General features: G+C 59.3%; 1 protein-coding gene across 3 annotated transcripts; it reads right to left on the bottom strand.

Moving 5' to 3' along the window:
- Window positions 1-3,179: 3,179 nt before the first annotated feature.
- Window positions 3,180-25,189, bottom strand: LOC105483431 (platelet derived growth factor subunit A). 3 transcript variants are annotated; one of them, XM_024793302.2, is made up of 8 exons: window positions 24,882-25,189; window positions 23,433-23,562; window positions 21,882-21,974; window positions 16,791-16,895; window positions 15,488-15,675; window positions 6,017-6,143; window positions 5,342-5,410; window positions 3,180-3,483 (listed from the first exon to the last, which is right to left on the bottom strand). In XM_024793302.2, the coding sequence occupies exons 1-7, from the start codon at window positions 24,951-24,953 to the stop codon at window positions 5,355-5,357; spliced, it is 771 nt and encodes a 256-aa protein (XP_024649070.1). In that variant the 5' UTR covers window positions 24,954-25,189; the 3' UTR covers window positions 3,180-3,483; window positions 5,342-5,354. The 3 variants fall into 3 exon arrangements, with proteins under 3 accessions (XP_024649070.1, XP_011742643.2, XP_024649071.1); XM_011744341.3 differs by having other exon boundaries at window positions 21,878-21,974; window positions 24,882-25,173; XM_024793303.2 differs by lacking the exon at window positions 5,342-5,410 and having other exon boundaries at window positions 24,882-25,174.
- Between the last annotated feature and the right edge of the window lie 290 nt (window positions 25,190-25,479).

The following is a 25,479-nucleotide window of genomic DNA, read 5'->3' as shown; positions in this document are numbered from 1 at the left end:
CCTGGCTGGCCCTGCTGTTTGCAGGCACTCTGGGAGCTCCAGCCCCAATGCTCCTCCAGAGTCTGGGGCCCAGCACACAAGTGGGACGGGGCAGAGTCAAGGCCCAGGAGATGGAAGGGCCCTTGGATGCCCAACCACAGCACAAGTCCTGCCGCTCTGTGTCCTGAGACCCTTCTGCTTGGGGTCCCCCAGGCGTTCAGGGCATGCCAGGGGCACAGCTCCCTCATCTTTAAAATGGGAGCCATGCCCTCAAGTTCCCATCCCTAGAATCCTTGGAGGAACCTGTGGCTAGTATGAAAAGCTCAAAAAACCCGGGGAGCCCCCAGGAGGGCCGCGGCTTCTTGTGCCTGACAAGAGGGAACAAACCAGAAGGGCTTCTCTGCAGAGTGGGGTCTCTGAGCCTGGCCCAGCCCAGCGACTGCTCTGTGCACAGGACCCAGGCAAAGACCCAGGCCCACCTGGCCCAGACCCAGGCCTCAGCCTCACCTGCCGCTGGGAATCCCAAGACAGCTGTAGGGACCCAGGGCTGGAGACCACCTGCAGTCATTGACTCTCCCAGCCAGTTCCAACCCCCTCCACAGCCAGGACATGGAGGCCTGGGTAAAGAAAAGGAAATGCCCCCAAGCTAAAGGAGAAGCCCAGCAAAGGCTAGACTCCAGCTCTCATGAACCCTGGCAAGGGCACTGTGCGAGCAGGTGCGTTCAGGTTTCCAGGCAGGTGCAGGAACTTTGTTTTCACAGGCAGCACCATCACTGCTCAGCAATCCCTGTGCCCAAGGGCTTTGTCCTATGCCATACTGGGGCCTAGAAATACTACAGGCCAGAGTGAAGTCCCAGCAGGAGGCCGCAGACAAGACCTGCACCAGGCATGTCAATGGCGTGACTTCCTCATCCTGCCTGAGCTGCAGCTCCATTTCACAGATGTGCATGTAGAGATGCAGATGGAGGCCCCTCGGTCAAGGTCACAGGGCTCACAAGACATGAAGAGCTGACCCTGGGCAGAAAGCCATCTTCCTGGGCCCAGGCAGAAGCAGAAATCCCGGGAATGCAGGGCAGAGCCGCAACAAAGGCTGCAGGCCCATGTGGGTGGAGAGGCTCGGAAAGGATCCAGCCTCAGACCACAGCCTCCACCGTGCTGCAGCTCTTCCTGGCTGGAGTGGCCTCCACCCTGCCTGCCCCTCCCCAGGACTCTCCCCATGCAGGGACAGGAGGAGCTGGCACTAGGGCCCTCACCTGCATGAATGAACCAACAACGGACGAAAGGAGGGAGTGAGGGAGGGAAAGACAGAAGGAGGGAAGGAGGAAGGAGGGAGAGAAGGAAGGAGGCCTGAGTTCCCACCTCTACCGCTACCTCAGCCACCCCTGGGCTCGAGACCTATGGAATTCTTATGGAATTCTCTCTTCCCCAATAGCACACCTGGCTTTTCTGCCCCATCACTTTAATGGACACGGTGTTACACCAGAGGACTTTACACAAAAAAGAAAAACAGAGCATTGTCACCAGCATCTCACGGAAACAAATACATGTTACATTGTCACACGTCACATCCAACGCACATTCCTGGGCAAGGTGCTGTAACCAGTGCAGAGCTGGACAGTAGCCCACAGGCCCAGGCAGGGCCCCAGCAGGCGTCCAAGGAACAGGAACCAGGTTGCAACCACCTGGCCCTGCACTTCCCCTCCAGCCTCCAGGCTGCCCTGATGAGGCTGAAAACAGCACCATGAAGATAAGCTGTTGAAGACAATCCTTCGTAAGAACCTTCCATCAGCACATGGACAACAGATGCCAGCCAGCCACCGGTCCACAGATGATCCTCGGAGAACGTGGGGTCAAGATTGAAAGCGACCTCGATGGTTTGTCTCGTGGGCCTGGAGGTGGTGGAGGGGCCAGCCCGGGCAGGGTATGGTGGGCGCCGCATATGGACACACCAGGTCAGGTGGGCTCCCTTCTTGGATGAAACTCTTCATGGTCTTCTGGCTACTCTGACACTCCTCATCCGCTCCAGGGAGTGGAGCCTGCAGGAGGATGCCATTGGCCTAACCCCCGTAGGTGCTAAACCATGGAGGCAGGTCCAGGGACCCCACCCAGAAAGCTCTGACTTCCGCTTCCACCCAACAAAACACCGCATGACCTGGCAACCAGGGTCTAGAATCAGTGCTAGAAAAATGTACCACAAAACGCTTCTCACGTCCATGGGTTTTGTTGGTGGTATTTTTTTTTAATTTTGGATCAACAAAAAAAGAACATAGCAGGCTCTCAGGTATATAAAACAGGTAATATTAGGTAAACATACAAACTTCACCTTTACAAAAAAACAAACCACACACACACATTTCTGTTAATACACATAAAGCACAATATCTTACCAAAAATAAAGAATTTGGGTTCTGTCCAAACACTGGCAGCAGAGGGAGTGACCGCCACCACGGCACCAGGGTACGACAACACAGATAGAAGCGGCAATGCATCTCATGTGCCGCGCGGGAACACAGCATTCTAGGTGTACACTGCGGGGAACAAGGTGTCACTCAGCCACAAACAGGGGCTCTGGGGCAGGTGCCGCAGGGACGGCATACGATTGGTTGACGCATAGTTCTTTCAAAATGGCTTAAATTAAAAAATAAAGCAGGGTAAGGGAGAAACACAAAGCCAGAAACATTTAGGAAATGATGCATAGGTAGGTATACCATGTTTATTTTAATACATCTCATTAGTTTGCATCTTGCTAGGAAAAATACCGTCGCACTGTCCTGACAGTTACAGCAGCCTGTGTGTTATCGGTGTAAATGTCATCCAAGAGATAATTTAAAAAAAAAAAAAAAAAAAAAAAAAAGCTAGCCAAAGAGTAAAAAGGAAAGCTTAATAATCACTTTATGGTGTAAAAAAAAAAAAATTAAAAAAAAAATTCCACTTAAGGCTCTCAGGAAGGTTTCTGTATGGGCTTAAATACTACAGCGAGGAGGTGTGGTTTCTAAAGTTCGCGTGGCGGTTTCCAAGACATTCCTGCTTTCTGCGTGCCCCTGCAGAGCCCGCCAGCACCCCTCTGGAGTCGTTCCCAAAGCAGGCTCTGCATCCTCGGCAAAAAAGCACCTGTGACCACCCGGACAGAAATCCAGTCTGCTGAGACCTCTGCACTTCCATCCCACGGGAGCGACCCTCCATCTCGTCGAGTTTAGATATTTTTGTGAGTCCGTTTTGTTTTTGTCATGTTTTGTGGTTTTGTTTTCTCTCTCTCTCTCTCTCTCTTTGACAAGGAAGCTTCTTACTGCTTCACCGAGTGCTACAATACTTGCTTTGATGTCACATTAAACAAATGTGCACTGTCTCTTTGTTCTCCCGAGTGTTCTTGGACACAGTTTTTCACGGAGGAGAACAAAGACCGCACACTGGCAATAAAGCACCGTACATAGTAGGTTCAGGAATGTAACACGCCATGTACATCCATGTCCCAGGAAAGGGCTGCGGCTCATCCTCACCTCACATCTGCAGGGAGAAGGGAAAGACAGACACTGAGACCACCGACCAAGTGAACCACCCAGCACACACATCACTACATAGGAGGCAAACAGGGTGAAAACATTTAACCCAATCAGGGGTACACATGGATTTCAAGTTTTCATGAAATTTCCAGAATCACATTTGCCACATTAGCCATGTTGCAGTACCCTGACAGGAATTGGGATTAGGCTCCCAGCATCTCACAGAAGAACATGTCTAGAGACCAAGCCCCATTCTTCCATTGTACAGATGGGGGAAACTGAGGCCAAGAATGGTTCATTTGCCCTTCTCCCTGCCTTCCTTTCTTCCAGCCGAGGGCTTAGATGTGATTTCTGGAGCTCTGGCAGCCACCTTGGCCCATGAGACAACCCTGAGAATGGAGGCCACCAGCCAGACAGAAGAGTCTGCACCTAAGCAGACCTATGCTGATTCTTTAAGAACAACTCTTCCGCATCCTATGTTGCCGCTCCTTCACACACTCCAACACTTGGGCCAACTATAGGCTGAGCATGAGTGCCAGCCAGGCATGGGACAACAGGAGTGCCAGCCTCTCACCATGGGATCTGTCACCAGCAGGCCCATGGAGGCCAGAGCCTAACGCTCTGTAGAAACGGAACCTGCAGGCAGGCACAAAACCACCCATCACACCACACTTTGGGCAAACGAAGCCAAGGCTGGCTGACCAACAGTCCTGGACTACTTCAAAGACCCGCCCAAGTGGATACTTTCCTCCCAAGAGGCTCCTCATGAATGGACCTCACCCGCAGACCCAAGTCCCACATTGCAAACAGGAGCCAGGGTTCTCAGACACCCTATCTCTGAGAGCCTCCTCTCTTCTAAAGAAACTATTTGTTTTGGCCGCCATGGAGTCCCACGTGCCAGGAGGAGGAACCAGGCCAGACAGGGCTCCAACTTTCTCAAGCCAGGCGGGCCAATGCCAAGGACCAGGAAGGCTTGAAACTGCCTCCTCCGTGATGACAGCGACTGCCTAGGTCCCATCTCCATCTGGGAAGTGACGTGTGTTGCTAGGAGACGTTTCCCAAGCTCCCTTGCAGTGGAAGGATGGCAGTTGAGAAAAACACAAAAGTCACTGGGTGGAATTTCCAGGATAGCTCTCTAAGGGTGTTATTTTGCCCTTTTCCCCCCTCACTCCTTCTTCCAGCCTGGAGCACAGATGTGGTTTCTGGAGCTTTCGCAGCCACCTTGGGCCATAAGGCAACTGCAGATGGATGCCACTAGCCAGACAGAAGGGAGACCCTGATGATACTTCAAGACTACCCTCCCTGCTCTGCAATCCCACTTTTAGATGAAAGTCATGAAGCTCGACCTTATCTCAATCCCTGTGCTGTCTGGTGTCACTAGCAGCCAAATGCAATTTCCAACACAGGAGCCGACAGCCCTGTGCGTTTATAAAGGATTTCCAGATATATTCAGCCTCCAACAGTCCTTATCTGTAATCTCAGTTAAGCCTCAGTTTTTTCATCTGTCAAATGGGGTGGGTGATCCCAGAGTGGTCAGGCGGTCAGAGCAGCCCCACCGCTGCTCAGGTCGCCCAACCCATTCCATTCATGTGCAATGCTCCTGCATCCCCAATCAACGACAAAGAGAAGGACAAAGCTGAAGGCAGGCTCCCAGAGTGGGAGTGAGCCGCGGGCCAGGGCGTTCTGCAAGGCAGGAGCAGACGGGGAGCAAGGAGACCCAAGCCCAGCAGACACCATGAAGGCCAATCAGGGCCACGTCCCTGCCGCACCCGGCGAGACAGGAAGCGTGATTTGCTGGTGTGATCAGTTGGTTGCACTTCCCCGCCCTGCAGGACTCAGCATGTCCGGCGGACAGGTCCTACCTGGTTGGCTGCTTTAGGTGGGTTTTAACCTTTTTCTTTTCCGTTTTTTACCTGACTCCCTAGGCCTTCCTGTTAACAAAAGGGCACGGCAGTGAGTGGGCCAAGGGATGGCCGTCGGGGTGAAGAACTGAAGCAACAAATACCTATGGTGTTTATCTTTCCAGAAGAGAAGGCCAGCACCCTGGCATGGAGAAACTTCTGAGTCCCCTCGTGCTCCCAGGGCCCAGACACAGCAGGGCACAGAGGCCATTCTGCTCCTGGGTGGAGTCCGCTCAGTGGGGTGAAGGAGAGACCCCAGCCAGCCAGGGCAGCTGTAGTCCTCGAACTTGCTCCTCCCGCCCATCCCGGCAGGGGCCCTTCTTCAGATTCTTCTCATCTCAGCCCCGTGGCCCACTGATGAGTTGGGCATCTTATGCACTCCCAGCCCCTCTCAGTGAGGCCTGAACCTCCTCTCCTGTTAGTGCTGCGGCTTGGGCTCCCCACTGGACACCTGCAGGCGTGGGATCTGCCTCCTCAGCAGGCATCTGGCCCAGGAGCAGGCCAACAAGTCCTTCAACAGCAGCCCAGATGCACACAGTCGTGAGCATCGCACTCCAGGGGGCCACCTAACACCCCAAAAGCAAGGCTCCGAGGATCTGTTCTCGAACACCAATGCCAACGAAGGCAGCCACTCACCCGTGTCCTCTTCCCGATAATCCGGATTCAGGCTGGTGGTTGCGCAGGCGCACTCCAAATGCTCCTCTAACCTCACCTGGACTTCTTTTAATTTTGGTTTCTTCCTGACGTATTCCACCTTGGCCACCTGTCCGACAGAACACAGCCCAGCCATGAATGCCTGCATGGAGTTTCAGACAACACGACGTGCTGGGAGCCAGGGACAGGCTGGGAGGGAGGAGAGAGCAGCCTGACCTCTGACCTCTGACCTCCTCCCAGGAACGCTACCTTGTGGTGGAGAGTGTAGGAGTACCAGGTGAAAAACCTACAAGCTGCAGTGCAGTTTTTTGTGTGTGTGTTTTAGTTTTTTTGAGTAGGATCTCACCCTGTCACCCAGGCCAATCATAGCTCTCTGCAGCCTTGAACTCTTGGGCTCAAATGATCCTTCCACCTCAGCCTCCCACCTGTAAGCACAGGCCACCATGCCCAGCTAATTTAAATTTTTTTTTTTTTCTGGTAGAAATGAGATCTCGCTATGTTGCCGAGGTTGATGTTGAACTCCTGGACTCAAGTGATCTTCCTGCCTCAGCCTCCCAATGTGCTGGAATTTCAAGCGAGAGCCACCACGCCTGGCGTTGGAGCATGGCATTTTGTAGATTCATCCTATTTTTGTTTAAAATAAACCCAAAGGTTCACGTGTGCCTGGGGGGTCTGAAGGATGCACACTGCTAAGGTGTGGGAGTTTGGGGGTTCTGGGGTGCAGGTGGCCAGGGAAAGTGTTTGCTTGTGTGTGAATGTGCAGCTGGAAAATGTTTTCAAATGATCATGTTGTTATTAAATACATTTTAAAAGCCAGGCTGAGCATGGTGGCTCACGCCTGTAATCCCAGCACTTAGGAAGGCCAAGGCGGGAGGATCACTTAACTCCAGGGGTTCAAGACCAGCCTGGGCAACATAGTAAGAGCCTGTCTCTAAAAACAATTTAAAAACTAGCGAGCCATGGTGGCACCTGTAGTCCCAGCCTACTCAGAAGGCTGAGGTTGGAGTATCACTTGAGCCCAGGAGTTTGAGGCTGCAGTGAGCTGTGATAATACCACTGCACTCCAGCCTGGGCGATATACCAAGACCCTATCTCTATTAATTAAAAAAAATTTTACAGCCATGGCCTAGGAATGGGGGGTTCGTGGCTGTATCCTAGCCTGAGGTTGTTGTGGACTTGAGAGTCCAGATGATAATCCCAGCTGCTGGCCTGATGAGGTCCCCACCTCCCTGCCAGCCCCCAGGCAGCAGGGCCAGCAGACCCACAACCGGGGTCCCCTCATGACTCCCCCAGGTCCAAGGCTCTCCTTGGGCTCAGAGAGGCCTGACCTCGGAAGCCAGGGCCAGGAACCCTGGGCCATCACTGAGGCTCCACAAGATGAACCGGGAGGAGCACAGGCTGGTGGGCTGTGGCTGTCAGGCACAGGCAGCTCAAAAGCGAACCAGACCTCAGCCGAGTGTCTCTCTTCAGACTGGACTCTGCCTGTCTGCAAGCCACACCTGCCCTCAATTCTCCAGGCACAGAACCACAACATAGGGGTCCTGCCTCCACAGCCCCTTCCTGGGGGAGCTGAAGGCAGACAATGGCCCAGTCCAGGCCAGAGAGGGGGAGCTTCAGGCATTCAACAAGGGAGGCAAGAAACACACACACACACACACACATGCACACATGCATAATGCACATACAAGCCCCGTCATGGGAACACAACTCCACCCCCCACACACACCTGTATAATGCACACACATACCCTGTCATGGGGAGGCAACTCCACTCCACACACACATTCATGCAGGCATAATGTACACATGGGCCCCATTATGGGAATCTTACTACACACACGCCTGGCATCAACAGACCCCTAATGCACGGCCAGGGACCGCGTGAGTCGAGCACCGGCTCTCCCAGCCCAAACCCCAGCACTCATGTCATCCTCCCAACCACCCTATAAGGAGGCACGACTGGCACCTCCATTCACAGAAGAAGAAACTGAGACACAGGCAAGCCCTAATTAAACCTGTCCCTAACTGCTAGGCTGCCCGACCTGCCCCCTGGGGCACATGCCAGGGAACAGCCACCACCTTCCTGCCCTCCCAGGCCCTGGGGAGCCGAGCACCCAGCAGGCGCTCCATCTGTGCCCACGGAACCAGCCCTGCCGCATACAGGGTCTAAGTCCAAGAACAGCCCCCACTTCACCCCTCACGGTTCATGGGGAAACTGAGGCTAGAAAGGAAACAGAGGCCGGGTCACCCCCTGAGCACAGGGGCGTGGGGGAATGCACACTGCTGGGTGAATGAGGAGACCTCAGCACAAGGTCAGATGCCCCCAGCCCAGTGGCCCTGCCTCCCAGGCAGTCAGGAGGGTAAAGGAGGGAAGAGGGGAATGTTTCCCAACCTTCTTCAGGGGGTGGGGTGGGGGACTCTGGAGACTGGGCATCAGCAGGACCCCCAGGCAGAAGGTCAGCTCTGCACCCTGGGACCAGGCAGGCTCCGAAGGTAAGCCGGTCCCTAAGGCACTGGGGACCAGGCTTGTCCAAGGCTGAGTTAATGGTTAACCCACAGTGCAAAGGGTGCCTGCAGGCGTGTGAAGTGGTCTGGCCTGCCTGGGGCATGAACAGACAGCCAAGTATGAGCTCAACAGGTGCAGGGCGTGGGACGCCTGGGGTCAGGAGCCAGCTCAGAAACAGGACCTGGCCTGGGAGGTTTCGCTACGTCACAAAGCGTGAGAGAAAGCGGCCAGGACACCGCCGCTTCCTGGATGGGGTTCCGTTCCGTTCGGGAGGCTTCAGACCAGTCCCCCAACTCCCGCGGCAATCTGCCCCTTTCCCCAGGACAGAATCCTCCAGAGAGGCTTCTGCAGCTGTGCACACACTTCCACCTCCCATCTGGAAAAGGGAAGCCGATCACACCCACTCAGGGGTTGAGGAATAAATGAGGCTGCACACGCAGAAGCCCCCAGAACTGAGGACAAAGCCAGCCTTCAGGAGTGGGCTGCCACCGGCGTCTATTCTAACACAGAGCCTCGAAACCAACCCGCCCCCTGGTCCCCAGGCTCAGCACAGTACCACCCCCCACCCACCACAGGCAGAGAGTGAGTCTAGAGTCATGCTCCTGTTGAGGGCCTGGGGTGGGAGAGGCCCAGCCTAAGGATGAACTGCAGCAAAGCCTCAAGAGGAGCAGCAGGGCCGCCTGGGACCTCAGCCACCCCCAGCCCTCCAAGCATGTCTTTAGCCCTCCCTGAGTCAAGAACTGCCAGGTAGTAACTAGGGATCCCAGTGCACAAAACCAGACCCAGCCCCCTCCTGCCTTGGCAGAGGCCGAGCTCCTTCTTCCCCTCCCCTGGAGGCCCTGGACACAGGTCCCAGCAGGTGGAACAGCACCAGCCTCACATCCTCCTGGGCTCAAAGCACCCCTACTCTGCTGCTCCCACCCACCCTCAGCCTCTGCAGGGGTGGCCAAGTGAGGCATGGGGCAGGTGGGCTCTGAAATCTGGGTTTGTGGGGATGGGCTTGGGCAGGGCGCCCTGTTCTGCTCCCAGCCCTGACCCTCCGGGTGGCACAGCCTCTTTGGTCAACAAGCAGCCTCACCTAGTTCCCTCGGCAGGGCAGATACCAGGGCCCGGCTCGGCAGAGACCGCAGGCCCATCTGGCCAGACACCAAAGCCCAGCCGAGGGGCAGGCTTGCTCTCTCATCCACTCAAGATGGCCAGCCGCCGCAGGTATGTGGGCTCCCAGGACACAGCAGAAATGCCGCCCCTCTGGGCACCGTGCGAAAGGCACACGGCACGGCCGCTCGTCTGGGAACCCACTGTCTCCTCAGACAAGCCCATTTTTATCAAACAAAAACAAACAGCGATTTATGATTGCACCTGTTTCTGAGTATGCCAGGATTCTGGGCCGTTCCACCACCTCTGTCTGGCCAGGAAATAGCTGCATTTTTCTCCCAAGAACACAAAATGAATATTGGATTCTCACAAAAACCTCCTCCATAAAAGAAGGCCAAGTCCAAAGAACAGAGACTACAATGTCCTCAGGACCCCCACGGTAGGTGGCCCGGCCCCCAGACCCAAGCTGGAGCCCAAGTGATGGGGGGGGTCTCCATGTCCCTCCCCTTTTTCTGTCCCAGAGATGTGGGCTGCACCTCATCACACCAGATATTCCAATTTCCCACAGCTGAGTTCATCTGCATCGTAAGCCTGCCCACCGCAACACTCCTGGCACGAACTCACCCGAGACTATAATGAAGGGACGCTGTCACCCCTCTAGACCTGGGATGCCGAGTCCCTGCTGCTACAAAGCCTAGAGGCTGCAGACACGCCCTAAGGAGGGCTTGGGACAGTCACTCCCTGCAGGGGACCCCACCCCAACTCCAGGTTATGTCCTGACCCTTTCAAAGCTCCAAGGCAGAGTATCAGCCATGAAAGACACGTGACTGGACCGCACACGCCCGTCACTGTAACCCTCACAGTTACCCTGTGAGGACGCCATCGTGGTCCATTTTAGAGATGAGAACACACAGCACAGACAAGGGAAGCCCCTTGCCCAGGGTCACACAGTGTTGAATCTCCATTCCTAACCTGCACTCCTTCTCACCTCTTTCACAGAAAGGAAGCCTAGACTCCAAAAGAGCAGAGCCCTGGCCCCATCGCCCCACAGCCCAACCTGGGGGTCTCTCAACAGAGACTTGGAATGTCACTCAATCCAGATGCTGACTTGGGTCATGAGGATCCCAGCCGGGCGTAGTGGCTCACGCCTGTAATCCCAGCACTTTGGGAGGCCGAGGAGGGCAGATCACCTGAGGTCAGGAGTTCGAGACCGGCCTGACCAACATGGCGAAACCCCCATCTCTACTAAAAAATACAAAAAATAGCCCGGCATGGTGGCGTGTGCCTGTAATCCCAGCTATTCGAGAGGCTGAGGCAGGAGAATGACCTGAACCTGGGAGGCAGAGGTTGCAGTGAGCTGAGATCAGGCCACTGCACTACACTCCAGCCTGGACAACAGAGTGAGACTCTGTCTCAAAAAAAAAAAAAAAAAAAAAAAACAAAATCTCTCAAATCGGGCATGGAGGAGGTTCATACTTGTGATCCCCAGAATTTGACACCAGCCTGGCCAACAAAGCAAGATCCAGTCTTTATAAAAAAGAAAAAAAAGAAGATCCTGCCTCCTTCAGCACCGCCCCCACATCCACTAAGAATGGAAGCAATGCCCAGGCCTCAAGCTCGTGTAAGAGTCCCCTGCCCAGCCTGGCTCAAGAGGACCCCCACTCCGCCCACCTAGAGACTCCTGCACCAGACCCCAGAGAGTGGACAGAGGCGTGGCTGGGAGCTTCTCACCCAGAACACCCCAGCCACTCCGTTCCAGGGAGCAGAGGCCCATCCCGAGCACCAGGTGAGCACACACCTTCTGGAAGCCTCCAGCCCATCAAGGCAGGCTCAGAGTCAGCTCCGTCCCGGCTAGACCCCTGCAGCCCTCGGGCTGGCATCTTATCCCCATGGTCCACGTCCAGGCCCACACTCCTGTCCTACCCCCGAGGCTTGGGTCTGGGGGAAGAGTCAGGCGTCCAGGGACCAAGAGCTGACTGTGCCAGGCAGAGTGCAAGGAAACACCCACCCAGCTGGGGACCCTGGCCAGTCTCTCCCCGAGGCTGCCGGTCAGTCACATCCTGGTGATCCCAGCAGGGCCTGTGCTGGGCAGTGACCACTCCTGGCTTCACTACCATCTTCTAACAAGAGACCTCTGAATGTTGACTGGAAGGGCATAAAAAATGGAAACGGGAGGTGCCACGCCCAGCCTGGGTGGACAGACTGTGGGGGCCCCTCCCGGTCAGCCCCAACCCCGCTGACCTTAGCTGACCCCATGCCCACTCACAGGCATGGAGTCTGAGGCTCTGGGGCCCATCTCCTTCTCACCAGGTTGACAGCCACCTCTATCCGCAGTGGCAGGACCAGCCTCTTGGCTCAGCCTCCGCAGTGGGGCTCCTGTTTCCTCTGACCTTTGTCCCCTCAGCCAGAGCCCCTGTGTCCGGAGCCGGATGTTTTCCTCCAACCCTCGGATGGGTGGGCAGGGAGAAGACGCCTCCCAGAAGCGGGAAGGTGAGGGGGGCCTGGGTCTGAGGAGGTGGGAATTGGGCCGCCCGGCTCTGCTGCAGGACACAGCCCTGAGGTCTTAGGACACCCTGTCCCTGCTTGGGCTGACCAGGACCCTGTCCCGCCAGATGAGACCCAGAGGCAGAGCCCAGGTCCCGGCTCCACCACTGCACAGAGCAAAGCAGGGGCCACTCCCGGAGGGGGAACTGGCCCTCATCCCCAATGTTGCACGGGCCAGAGGGTGCTGGAAGTCCCTAGGCCCCACCCAGCCTGCTCCGGGGGCCGGGGGAGGGAGGCAGCACTGCCCTGTAGGGCCAAGCACTCCTATCCTCACCCCATGACAAGCCAGGGCGGGAAGGGTGGGGCCTGCCCAAGGCTGAGCCATGGGCTGAGAAACTCTCCCCACACCTCTAAGGCTCCCCCAACACCCAGAACTGACATGAGAATCTCTAATGAGAACAAGACCACAGGTATCCCGGACTCAGAGCTCACAAGGGCCTCCAACATACAACTTGGGAGGATGCCGAGGCCCACAGAAAGGCAGAGGCTGTGCCCCAGGGAGGCACACAGGACAGAGGGGACGGTGCTGGGCTCACGGCCGGGGCACTCGGGCCACCGGGACCTGGAGGCCCGAGTCAGGCCCTCCCTTCCCCTCCTTCCCTGACCCCCTGGCAGTAAATACCCTCTAAGGACAGAAGAGTGCCCCAGACAAGCACCCACAGGGCCCTGGGAAAAACTCGGGGCTTCGAAAGGGGATTGTGTGGCCTTGGAGATCCCGGGTAGTAAGATGTGGAATCTGCTTACTCAATACCCAGGCACCTCGGAGGACCAAGTCCCCAGAGGCCAAGATAATTCCCAGTTACGAGTCTAAAGTGCCTGGTCATGTGACGAGGAAACGGCCCGGCTGGCTGCAAAGTCCTTCGTGGAGAACCCTCTCCCCCTGCCCCATCTCCCTCCAGGGTCCTGGAGTCACAACAGTGGGGGGTGGGGGATGTGAAATAATTATTTTCTAAAGTCAAAGAATGGTTACTAATGTAACCCCAAAACTGAAATCCTCAAACATAATTTCAGTGATCCCATATTCCAGGAAGAGCAGGCTCAGTGGTCACCAAATCCTCAGCTGACTTGAGCCCAGGGGGTCTAGACCAGGCTGGGCAACACAGCGAGATCCCCAACTCTACAAAGAATTTTAAAATCAGCCAGGCGTGGTGGCGTGCACCTGTCATAGTCGGGCGGCTTAGCCCTGGGAGTCCGAGGCTGCAGCAAACTGTGATCGCACCACCACACTCCAGCCTGGGCAACGGAGCAAGACCCCGTGTCAAAAAAAAAAAAAAGTCCTCAGCTGAGGCCGAGCCAGGAGGCTCCGAGTCAAAGCAACAGCCTCCTGGACTAGGGGGGCCGCGCCCGCCTGCACCTGCTGCTCAAACGCGTGGGTCCCGCAGGTCAGGTGGGAGCATTAACAGCACTTTAAACCAACTGAAGACAGTTTCCAGGGAGAGGAGCCCTAAGAGAGCCCACCCCTCCCAGATGGGAGCCCTAGGGAGGTGTTAGGCCTCACAGAAGCCAGAAAATACCTTAGACACTCACCCTGCAACCCCGTCCCCAAAACTGGAGACTGATGCCCCAACAGGCAGGAAACCTCCCTTGCAAACAGGATGGCAGCAGCCCCGGCTCTCTCAGAAGGGCCCGGCCCTGCCTCAGACCCATTGCACATGGGAGGAAAACACGCAGACCAAAGCCAGCCCACCCAGGGCGCTGTATCCCGCAGGTCTCTGGGCACACTTCCCTGAATGCAGGGAGAAGAGGCCCAGCCACGCAGCCCTGGCCCTGGGACCTCAGCAACCAAAGAAGACCTTCAGCAAGTTCACCCGGGTGCTGCTCCTCCCCCAGCGCAACCCCAGGGAGGAAGGCCCTGCTGTGGCAGGAATGCCAGTGCCCCCAGGCTTCTTACGCTGAAATCCCAGCTCAAGGGGATGGCATTAGGAGGCAGGTGTCTTAGGGAAGGCATGAAGTCCTTTTTTTTTTTTTCTTAGAGATAGAGTCTTGCTGTATTGTCCAGGCTGGAATGCAGTGACTCCATCACAGCTCACTGCAGCCTCAACCTCCTGACTGCTTTCTAAGGCACTGAGACTGCACTGGTGCACTGGTTTGCCGCAGCCTCGGACTCCCAGACTGAAGCTATCCTCCCACCTAAGCCGCCCAAGTACGACAGGTGCACGCCACCACGCCTGGCTAGTTTTAAAATTCTTTGTAGAGTTGGGGATCTCACTGTGTTGCCCAACCTGGTCTGGACTCCCTGGGCTCAAGTCAGCTGAGGATTTGGTGACCCTGACCCTCCCACCTCAGCCTCCAGAGTAGCTAGGACCACAGGCACATGCCACCACGCCCGGATAATTTTTGTATTTTTTGTAGAGACGGGGTCCTGCCATGTTACCCAGGCTGGTCTTGAACTCCTGGGCTCAGCGATCCTCCAGCCTCAGACTTCCACAGTGGCTGGGACTACAGGTGTGAGCCACCTCGCCCGGCCTGCTTAGGTTCTAGGGGTGGAGCCTTCATGAATGCAATCAGTGCCTTAGACAGCAGACTAGGGAGCCTGTTCACCCCGCCCCTCACACTGAGGGCCGAGCGAGAAGGCGTCATCTATGAACCCAGAAAACACAGCCCCAGCAGAGAGAGTCTGCCGGCGCCCTGATCTTGGACTTCCAGCCTCCAGAACTTTGAGAAATACATTTGTTGCTAATCAGCTCCTAGTGGATGGAATTCTGCTAAAGCAGCCTGAAAAAGACAGGCACCACCCCCAACTTAACGAAAGCGGGGCTCACCCTGGGATTCTGCAGAGGGAAGTCTGCTATCTGGCCTGGAGCCCACCCCAAGCCCTCCCTCTCCTTCTCCTGGGCTGCTCTAGGGGAGAAGCCAGGGGACCCTCCAAAGGTCAGGCACTTCCAGAGGCAATGCAGGCTCTGAATACCCACCCCCTACTCCTCCTGCCACGCACCACAGCCCCCACTGAAGAGCCTGCAGAGGACGCTCCAGGTCCCGGGGACGCCAGACAGCTTCCTGCTAAGCAGCTCGACACCTTGCAAGGCCCAAAACAGCCCCCGCACTGTGGCCTAGAGCGTGGAAAGGAGGTCAGACTCATCCCCAGAGCATCAGAGTGGAAGGCCCGGCCGGCCCTGCCTTTCCCACACCCCCAGGTGCTCCTTCTCCTCCCTGGGCCTCAGTGTACCTGCCAGGGAGATGGGAGCGCAGCCGTGCACCGCTCCCCCCACCAGCCATGCCAAGAGCACCTTGTGGTCACCTGGGAGGGACCCTGGCTGCCTGGTAGGGGCGGCCCTCGGGCTGGGGTAGGGAGGGAGGGGCCGGGCTCACCTTGACGCTGCGGTGGTGGATGCGTGAGGGCTGGCACTTGACACTGCTTGTGTTGCAGCAGCCCGTGCAGCGCTTCACCTCCACGCACGGGGGCCAGATCAGGAAGTTGGCGGACGTGGGGTCAACCTGACTCCGAGGAATCTCGTAAATGACCGTCCTGGTCTTGCAGACAGCGGGGACAGCTTCCTCTGCAACGGCGGGGACACAGTGAGCAGGGACTGGCCTCTGCGACCACCGCCCCACCCCAGGGCTGGGGCGGCTCCAGCTGGGCCTGGAGGGCAACCAGGGTGAGCCACAGGCCAGGATTCCTCCTCGGCAGCAGAGGCTGAGCTGGGAGCAGAGGCTCATGGGCGGGGTGGGCAGGAGCACCACACATCCAAAGCAGCCCAGGCCGGTGCCTGCAGGCTGGAGAAACCTGGACAGGTGGGGCCAGTGACTGGGGGGGCAGAGCAGGACTTAGCAGAGAATCCTACAGCACTCGCTGGGGTGTTCTGGCCTTCAAGACTGGTCTGAAGGGTGCAAAATGAAGACCCCCACAGCAAATGTCACCTGGGGAGGGCCTGCTTGCATCAGCTGGGACCAGCCACCCACACATCACACTTTAAGGTGGAAGATACAAAATCCATCCTCATGGAGGAAACCATAGCTCAGAGAGGGGGGTCCACCTGCTCAGGGCCACAGAGCAATGAGCAGCACCAGGGCTCAACCCCATCAGGTGGGACCCCAGAGGACGTGGGACTGGGGTAGAAAGCAGCGACTGGCCCAGGAACCTCCCAAACCTGCTAGCTCCTCCTCAGGGGGCAGGAGGGCCATGGGGCTGCCCTGTGAGAAGGGACAAAATATCCCCCAAATGGATGCGGGGGTGGAGCCGTGGAGCCAGGCGTGAGTGGGGCAGGGCATGCAGGGTGTGGTGAGGGCGTCCGGGGCGCGCGTGTCCCCACCGGTTCAGCAGCCGGCGCGGGAGCACAGTGCCCACACTGTGAAATTAGGCACGACCATGTTTCCAGCAAGGTTCCTGGGAACAAGCCCCAACAAGACGGAGCACTTAAGGAATTTATGATGGCTTTTCTCCCCTGGAAGTTCTCTTGGCCCAGACCAGGACTCCAGGAGGAGCAGGCGGGCTGGGGCAGGAGACACCCCCGAAGGAGGGAGGCCTGGGGAGAGGCCAGAGCCAGAGGCACCAGGGCCAGGCCTATTTTAGGGAGGAGGGAACAGGTCACTCGCCTGAGGCCACTGTGTTGGGAGAGCCAGCAGCTCCTCCCCACCCAGCCCTGCCCTGCCGATTGCGGCCTCCTCCACTCACCAATGCTTCTCTTCCTTCGAATGGGCAGGGGCCGCTTCTCAGCCGCATGCTTGGTGGCGTGGACCCCGTGAACTCTCAGGCTGGTGTCCAAAGGATCCTCACTCCCTGCAGGCGGAAGGAGAGCACCGTGACTGCTCCAGGCCTGTGCGCTGTGCCCTGGGCCTGTCCAGCCACACTTCCCACAGACCAGCTTTGGGAGCCACTGGGGAACAGGAACCTGGCAGCACAGCCCCCCACAGCTCCCTGCCATGAGGGGCAGGGGGCGCCCCTGGGAGAACCGTGATTCCCACCAGGGCTTTTCAGATATGCAGGAGATGAAACGCCTGAAAATGCAGAAAACGCCCAATTAGCACAGAGAGCCCCAAATGCAGGGGCCGGCAACGAAGCTGAGGGCCCTTCGGGGAAGAGGCTACAGGCAGCCCCTCCTCTGGTGCCTCCTCCGAGGTAGCCCAGGTGAGCGCTGCCTGGGTCAGGAGGGGCTTGAGGCTGCCCGGCTCAGTGCACCTCTCCGAGGGGCACAGGGCGAAGCCAGGCCCCACCTCTGTCTGGGGGCTGGAGCAAAGGAGAAGCAGAGGCCACTGAGATTTCTGCAGGTGCCTATACGTCTCCCTCCCTCCCCCTCACGAAAGCACTCCCCGAACAAGTGGCCTAACCTTTGAGGGGCACTGGAAACAGCCAGACTGGGCTGTGGGCCAGACCCCACTCATTCCTGAAATGAGTCTACTGTAGGGCCATCGGCCATAAGGAGAGGCAGGAGGGCACGTGGCCTCTCATGGAGCCCACACCGAGGAGTTCCCACAGCCTGACAGAGGGAGGCAGCCTGCGGAAAGGGGTTGAGAGAAGCTGGCATCTGCCAGCCGTGTTTACAGCGAGGCGGCCAGGTGCAGGTGGGGCAGTGGCCCAGAGCCAAGACCAGCACTGACGGGGGAGCAGAACTGAGAACCCTATCCCTGTCGCCCCACCCAGTGCACACACCACCCCATTCACAGACGCTGATGGCTACGGCAGACAGGCTGGGGGAGTCTCAGGTCTCTCCGATTCCTGCAGCAGGGAGAGGACCCACAGTCCTGCCCATGGATACTGCCCGCACCTGGACACTGTGGGTGGCTCTGGGCCTCCTTGACTTGGCCCCCTGGTCCCAGCTTGGGGGGTCTCTTCCCATCTCCCTCCCTCCTGCCTCTCTAGCATATAACCAAGGGAGAACAGGCGCTGAGACAGTGAGCCTCACAGCCAGGGTGCCCCAGAGGCACAGAGATCTCCCCACCCCCTCCTGGGAAGCTTGGGAGGTCCGGTCACCAGCCTAGACAGCTAAAGGGCTCTGCACCTCCTGGGTTCGGGACTAGAAGCCCAAAGTGTCTCTTCCCAGCCCACTGAGGCATTCGTGAGCGTCCACAAACCAACCAGAGAAACCTCAGCTTCCTCCGCACCCCGAGGAGCCTGAGACCCGCAGATTTAAAATTAAGTCCCGCAAACCTCACACAAGGTGACAGGCAAAGATGAAGCCCGCCCAGAGCCCAACTTTTTACCGAAAATGACTCAATGTTCCAATGACACTGATTTTTTTTTTGAGGCTCAAAATAAGATCAGAACAGAACGACTCACGCAGTAGGAATTTCCCATCAACCAACTGTTACAAGCAGCACTTCTTTTCATGAAAAAGTGACACTTCTGAGTCACATCCTGGTGGTGCCCATCTTGCCATGGCCAAACCAAAGAGCAACCGGTCCACTCGCCACTCGTAGGAGAAAATTCAATCGTAACACCCGCTCCCATTTTCCGATGCCTTGCGATAGCCACGTTTGCATCGGCCACTTTACCAATGACAGTTTCTGTGTGTGTGGTGGGTGCTATCACTTCTTTACATCCGAGGAAACTGAGGCCCAGAGAAATATAACAAGACGAGGAGGAGTGGCTCACAGGAGCCTCTGCGGTCTGCGTCCACAGTGCATGGGCCCTCCAGCCCTGGCTTAATAAACAGAGAAGACGGCAGCCCTGCTAGTTCACTGACCCTGAGAAAGCCTGAGCTGGAGAATTTCTTGAGACAAGGGACAGAAGGGGAACAGCTCCCAGTCTAACAAGCCCACCCTTTGCCCCCAGCTCAAGATGCCAAGAGTGGACCATGCTCCCCAAAGCCGCCCTTTCGATCTACACTGGCTGAGACGTGGCTCAGAGCAGCAGCCACCCACAGCTCAGCAAACACAGCTCTGAGCAGCCCAGGACCAGGCCCAGGTGGCCTGGCCGGCTAGAATCACCCCTGAAACTGCTCCCAGGACAGCTAATCAGGAGGCTTTCCCTTTTGTCTTTTAGGCACAGATGTCCCAATGACAACTCCAGGACAGGGAGAATCTCCCAACCGTCCATCCTGGTCTGACTGGCCCGAGATGGGGATGGGGATATTTATGTTATCAGCCGCTGGATGAACCATGGGCAGCGGGCCAGACTGCTTTGGGGAACAAAACACCTCAGCTGCCACTGCACACGGGACAAACAGGCCCTAAACGCCGGCTGCCGGTCATTAAAAGACCACATGCTGGCCTCCGGCTCTAAAAGCCACAGGTGACAAACCTTCACTCTTCCCTCCAGCACACCCTCCGAATGAAATGCTCAGGCTGTACCCCTGCTCCTTCAGCCACAGCCAAGGAGCGGCCAAGCCCCCAGACAGTGCCTGGCTCAGTCTCCTTAACTGTACAATGGGGACGCAGCCTGCATGCTGGGAGGAGCCAAATGCCAGTCACAAAGCCCCACCCACCTGGAGGAGGAGTCAGCATAGCTGGGGCGCACACCTGGGATTCCTCCAGGCCTCTTTCTACTTCCTACAGTGTTGGCCTTAGAGGCACCTAATGCCGAGAACATCAGCCTGGAAGGGTTATAAAGGAACCCCGAGGGAAAGTTCATTACATTGCGTTTCTCCCAGCACCCAGCCCCTTCCTCATGAGCCCTACACTGTCCCCTGCCCCTAAGAGACCAGAAGCACCTCTGGATCAAAAAGGGAGTACAGGACCCGGAGGGAGGCTTACCCCAGGAGAACTGACCTCAACCAGTTTACAACCCTCCCTAGGAGAGAGAACCTGAGTTAAGGAAAAGGCATCCCCTACAAGCTGGAGAAGCAGCCGTTGCCTCTCCTGTCCTCAGGCGAGAGACTGTGGGTCCCTCTGGTTCCATTTCCAGCCACACCTGGGGAGGGGACTGAACAGGACGAAGGAGGTCCCGCTGTGTTACAAAAGGTCCCCCACCAGGGGCAAGGCTGGAGGCGAGAGAGGAGGTAGATGCCACCCCCATATTCTCACACCCAAAGCCTCCTAGACACTAGCAGAATCCTATTCAGACCCCAAAACCTCTCACAAGACAGGAGGGCTGAGATCGGCGCTCTCTGCCTTCCCTGGGGCAGGAGGAAAGAGCTCCGGGCACATGGCTGCAGGGGGAATTTGAAACCGACTAGGAGGACTAGCTTAGTGTATCCTTGTTTTTTTCTGTTTGGACCCTACAACCTAGAAGCCCCTGGGTCAGGAATGCCATCAGCATACGCCACGGAGCTGCAATGCTAAAGGCGATAATGGGTGGGGGTGGAGGAGGCGGGGCGCCAAGACCAGAATAAGAATAGTCCCAGCAGAAAGTGAATGGCCCATTTCCCTGAGGCTTCCAAAGCCAGTCCCACGAAGAGGCCCAGCTCTCCACAGGCCCCCCTTCTGCTAGCACCCCCCCAAAAAAAGGCCTGAAACCTTCTCCGAGAAGCAGCCCCCCCCCAACTTTTCCAAACCTATCCAGGACCAGCGAGATTCAGGCAAGGGTTCCCCGCCACAAACCAGAGCCAAATCCCTTTCCCCAGAGTTACCCATGGAGGGACCGGGTGAAAACCCCCCCGCCCAGCTGTGCTCTCCGGGTGAAACTACCGCCCCCGCCCCCGATAAGGATCAGCCCAGGGATTTCCTGGGTCAAGAAACTACAGAAACCATCGGCCTTGTTAGAAAATGGTTTTGGCATGAAACGAAAATAGTTCATGCCTCTCCACCACCATAATTAGGTACAAATTTCCAAATGACTAGACCATGTGATTTCACTTAATCCCCCCCACGCCCCCCCCCCCTTTTTCAGAGTCCTTTGCAGAGAGAGAGAAAAATCTTCATGTCATATACATTCTTCCAATTCTGCGGCCTTTAGTTACTCTTTTTAATAAGTTTATTGCAGACCCCCTTTTTAAACCAGGTTAAGGCTCAGATGAGAGTTCCCAGGCCGAGTGCGCATTTTGAAAAGGGCGCCACAAAGGCCTGGAAGAGAGACCTTGCCTTCTAGGAAGGGGCTCTCTGGCCCTGAGGGGGCGGGCGGCCACCCTACACCCTCGCCCCTCCCACCCACCGGTGGTCCCCCCAGGGTGAGAAGCCCCTTTAACCCTTGCCAACCCGGGTCCAACTCTGCAGCTGACATTCGCTCCAAAACTCTGTGCTTGCAAATAAACTGTGTTCGCTACTGGCCCGGCCCCAGGGCCCGAGGGTGAGCCGCAAAAATAGCCTCAGGCAGCAGATGCGTCTAAGGCTTTTTATTGGGTCGTGAAAACAGTAAGACACCGGCTTCTGCAGCCACAGAGGCCCAGCCCTGCGGCAAGAACGCGGTACGAGCTCGCAGGGATTACAAAGGGGCGGGCCCCGCCCGCCCGCCCGCCCGCCCGCCCGTCGGACCGGCAGTTGCGCCTGTCCTTGGGGCCTCACTCCGCGGGCTGCCCGCCCGGCGCACGGGCCAGGGCTCAGCGCCCAGGGTCTGGGCCGGATCCCGCCGCTCCTCCGGCCGGAGGGCAGGCGCGGGGCCCGCACACCTGGCGGGGGCCGCGGCTGAACTTTGTATGACACACGCGGCGTTTTCCTTAAAGGCGAAAACAATCCTGGGGCGAGCGAGCAGCCTTCGGCCGCCGCTGGGAGAGAAAGTGGAGACTGGAAGAGAAACTCCTGACTCATCCGCCCGGGCGCTTATGGCCGGGGATTGGATTCTGACCTTTCGGTGCGCTCCTGCGCGGCGCCCCGCCCGGGCCCAGCTCGGGGCGCACAGGCCGCCCGCCCGCGCCCTCCCCGCGCGCCGAGGGAAGGGGCGCGATTTACCTACGGAGTCTATCTCCAGGAGTCGCTGGAGGTCCCGGATGCTGTGGATCTGACTGTGCGCCAGCCTCTCGATCACCTCGCGGGGGATCTCGGCTTCCTGCAAGCAGAGGCCACACGGTCAGTGCCCGCGGCCCCGACCCCGCCGGCACGCGCCCCCGGCCGCCAGGAGTGCCGCCGCCCCGGGCCCGAGGAGACCCCGCGAGCGCCGGCCGCAGTCCCCGCCCCAGCCCCCGGGGAGCCCTCGCCCCGGCCCTGGAACCAGAAGCCGGGGGTGGGGCTGGAAGAGACCCCAAATTCTCCACCCCATCCATGTTCCGCCCTTTGCAAAATCAAAGGCTCCCCCCCTTTATATTTTCAGACAAAAGTCCCCGCACTCCGGCCCCTCCGCCCGGGGTGTCAGTTACAGAAGGTCTGGGGGCAGCGAGGGGGTCGAGAGTTTCCGATTTAATAGTGAGATCAACATCTAGAAAGATCAAGTTAAAATGCGTCACGGGTCGGCGAGAGTCACGGCAGCCCTAACACTTTAATCCAGGCAGGGCTTAAATTTCACGCCCCGGAATCCCGGGCCGAACCCGTGGAGAGGTCTCTCCGTCTCACAAACACACGCACGCGCGCGCAGACACACACACGCGCACACACATCTCACTCACACACTCGCCCCACCCCGGGCTCCGGCCCAGCCGCGGCCCTAGCGCCGACTAAGACGCCTAAATCCAGCCCGCGGCCGGGAGAAGAAACCTCCAGGGAAAGCGAGGGTTAAACTTCCACCTCGCACAGCTCTCCTGGCCCTGCGGAGACCACCCTCACCTCTGGCCTCCCCCACTCCCCTCCCCGATTTTTAAGGAGAGTCGGGGGTCGCTGGAGAGCCTGAAGCACTAAGTTCCCACGACGGGGGCTGCGGAAAGTCATTCATCACAGCAAAGCTCCCGGGGATGGGGATGAGGATGGGGGGGCGGGGACGCCGCGGTGGGAGGGTGCGGACGCCTGGCCCGGCCCCAGCTCGCCTGGCTCAGCCACCTGTAAGCAGGCCCGGGCGGGCGGGACTGCGCCGGCCCTGCGCCCCGCCGGGCTTGGGGACTGGGAACCGGGGGCTGTGGCTTGGCGCTGCCTACCCTGCCCGGCCAGGGGCTTCCGCAGCAGCCGCCCCTACCTGTTTATCAGGCACCCTTCTCTCCTCCCCAGGCTTCGCCGGCTCACACACACACACACACATACACACACCCCCTTCCCCACTCCCCGCACCCCGCTGCTGCAGCGCCCGCTGCGCCCCAGCTTCCCTTCCCCGGAGAGGACCCTGCGCCCCCCGAAGTTTCTCCCCACTCGTCCACCTCGCTGTTCCCCGGTCCCTCCAAGGCAGAGTAAGCGACGCAACACGCTGGAAACTCCCCACACACACTTAGGCATGGCAGAAAATAGAAACCAGTTGGGAAAATTTAAACATCGACCACCCTAGCAGAAACCAAAACGCTCTCTGCAGAGCCCGCGGCGCCCCAGCCAGCGGGGGGTGTGCGCCGGAGGAGCCGGCGCAGGGACGGGGCGCGGGGGCGGCACCAACCTCGGCCAAAGCATGGGCGAGGTATCCGCAGCCGAGGAGCAGCAGGCAAGCCCAGGTCCTCATCGCGTCCCGAGGCGCTGGAGGCTCGGCGGAGAGGCGAGGCCGCGGGGCGGGCGCTCCAGCCAGGCTCCTGTGGCGGCGAAATTCAGTACCATCCCTTAGGGAGCGCGGCCCGGAGGAGGGTGGCGCGGGGAGCACGGAGCTTGCGGAGCGCGCCCGGCGCGAGCAGTGAGTGCAGAGAGGCAGGCAGCGCCAGCAAGGAGGAGGAGAAACAGGGAGTGCGCGCCCGCCGCGCGGGGAGCCTCCTGGGCCGCCGGGTAGGGGGTGGGGACGGAAGGGGCGGAGGGCGGGGGCTGGGCTTCTTCCTCGGTGCGTTCCCGGTGCTGGCCGCCGCCGCGCTCGCTCCCCGGCGCTGGCTTCAGGAGCGACCCGGCCGGTAATTCTGCATATTTGCGGGCATCAGCCCCGAGAAGAACTCCGGAGGGAAGCTGGGGCCGCCGCCGCCGCTGCCACCACCACCGATCACCTGTCTGGACGCCTGGCCCGGCCCCGGCTGCGAGCTGCGAGCGGCCCTGCGCGCCCACCGCCGGCCCCGCGCTCGCCTCCGGCCTCCTCTCGCAGCCGCCGCCCGGCCGGGCACAGCGCGGCCCAGCACCCCCTCCGCGGCGCGCCCTCGGCTCCGGCGCCGCGCTCCGCCCTCCGCCCGCCGGGACCGGGCAGCGCCCGCGGCCGAGCCGCCTGGCAGCCGCCACCCGCCCGGGGCCTCGCTGCGCCGCCCGCGCCGGCCTGAGGGCGGGCGCAGGGCCGAGCCGGCGCCTCCGCCGCAGCCGCCGCCGGGAGAAGAGGAGGAGGAGGAGCAGGAGGCGCAGGCCCGGCTCGCCGGAGTTGGGCGGGCTCCGCAGGGCGCGCGTGTGGAGCCGGCCGGCGGCGGGGAGAGGGTTATAGCGCCGCCGCCGCGCCCCTCCCCCGCCCCCCCCCCTCCTCCCCCGGATTCCGGGCCCAGGACCCGCACCTCGGAAGCGCGCGGGGTTCGTGCGGACCCGGCAGGGCCCGGGCGCCGCCGCCGCGGCAGGGAGCACACACGCGCTCGCGCAAGCAGCTAAATCCATCAAAGCCCCGCGCCCGGCTCCGCGCCGGGGCTCCGCGCCCCTCCCTCGAGCTTGCCCACCCTCCAGTGCCAGCTGCAATCCTGCGGCACCGGGTGGGGAGGGAGGAGGCCGCCGCAGAAGCGCCGCCGTCGCCGGCTCGCCTCTCTCGGGCCCCAGCGGCGGCAGCGGGCAGCGCCCAGAGCTGCTGCGCCAAAAAGGGCGAGAGAGCCGGTCCCCGCCCCCGCCCCGGCGCTCCGGCGGCTCTCCACGGTTCGGATCCAGGGCCCCAGCCTTACCCTCTCCATAAAAGGAGGGGGAGTCAGTCTTTGGGGAAGGACGGGGGCGGGTTTGGGGCACTCACCTGGCGGCTGCCACGCGCCCCCGCCCAGGATCCGAAGCCTGGGGCATCTGAATGAGGACCCTCCACCCACATTTCCACTTGGGAGCGAGCTCTGGTCGGGGGACCGGCCTGCAGCCCGCCTCGTCCCCACCCTGGGACCCGCGTCCCCCAGTCCCCCACTCCCGCGCCGAAGGCAGGGCCGCGCCCTGAGCCGGGAAGTCGAGGGGATGGAAGGGAAAGGAGCCACGGGTGAGGGTCCCCCGGGTTCTGAGCCTCCCGCGTCGGGATCCGCGGGGCGCACAGAGCGCCACCTCCGGCCGAGGCGCAGCTCAGAGCGCGATGCGGGGGAGGAACGCGCGCGGAGGCCGAGGTCTGAGCGTGGCTAGACGGCTCCCACGCCGAGAAAGGGCGGGTGTGCCCGGGCGGGATGGATTTCGCCTCCCTAGACCAGGAGGAGTTGGACCCTGACTACGGTTCCAGTGCCCTCCCAGGGGATCTACGCGCCCTCGTACTGGGTCCAGCAGGGTGGCGCGCTGTGCAGACCCCGAGACTAGACGGCCTAGGCCCCTGGAAACCAGGAGACGCTCCCGTGGGTGGGCAGTGAAGCAGAATTCAGCCC

This window comes from Macaca nemestrina, chromosome 4 (genome assembly GCF_043159975.1).
Source record: "Macaca nemestrina isolate mMacNem1 chromosome 4, mMacNem.hap1, whole genome shotgun sequence".
Classification (NCBI taxonomy): domain Eukaryota; kingdom Metazoa; phylum Chordata; class Mammalia; order Primates; family Cercopithecidae; genus Macaca; species Macaca nemestrina.
The sequence above is the reverse complement of the archived record's forward strand: the minus strand, read 5'-3'. Positions and strand labels throughout refer to the sequence as shown.

Coding starts and splice junctions, on each gene's coding strand:
- LOC105483431 (XM_024793302.2), bottom strand. CDS start 24,953: ATGTGGGTGGAGGGTCCTCATTCAGATGCCCCAGGCTTCGGATCCTGG. Junction 6,144..15,487: donor TCCACCACCGCAGCGTCAAG/GTGAGCCCGGCC, acceptor TCTGTCGGACAG/GTGGCCAAGGTGGAATACGT. Junction 5,411..6,016: donor TTATCGGGAAGAGGACACGG/GTGAGTGGCTGC, acceptor TTTTGTTAACAG/GAAGGCCTAGGGAGTCAGGT.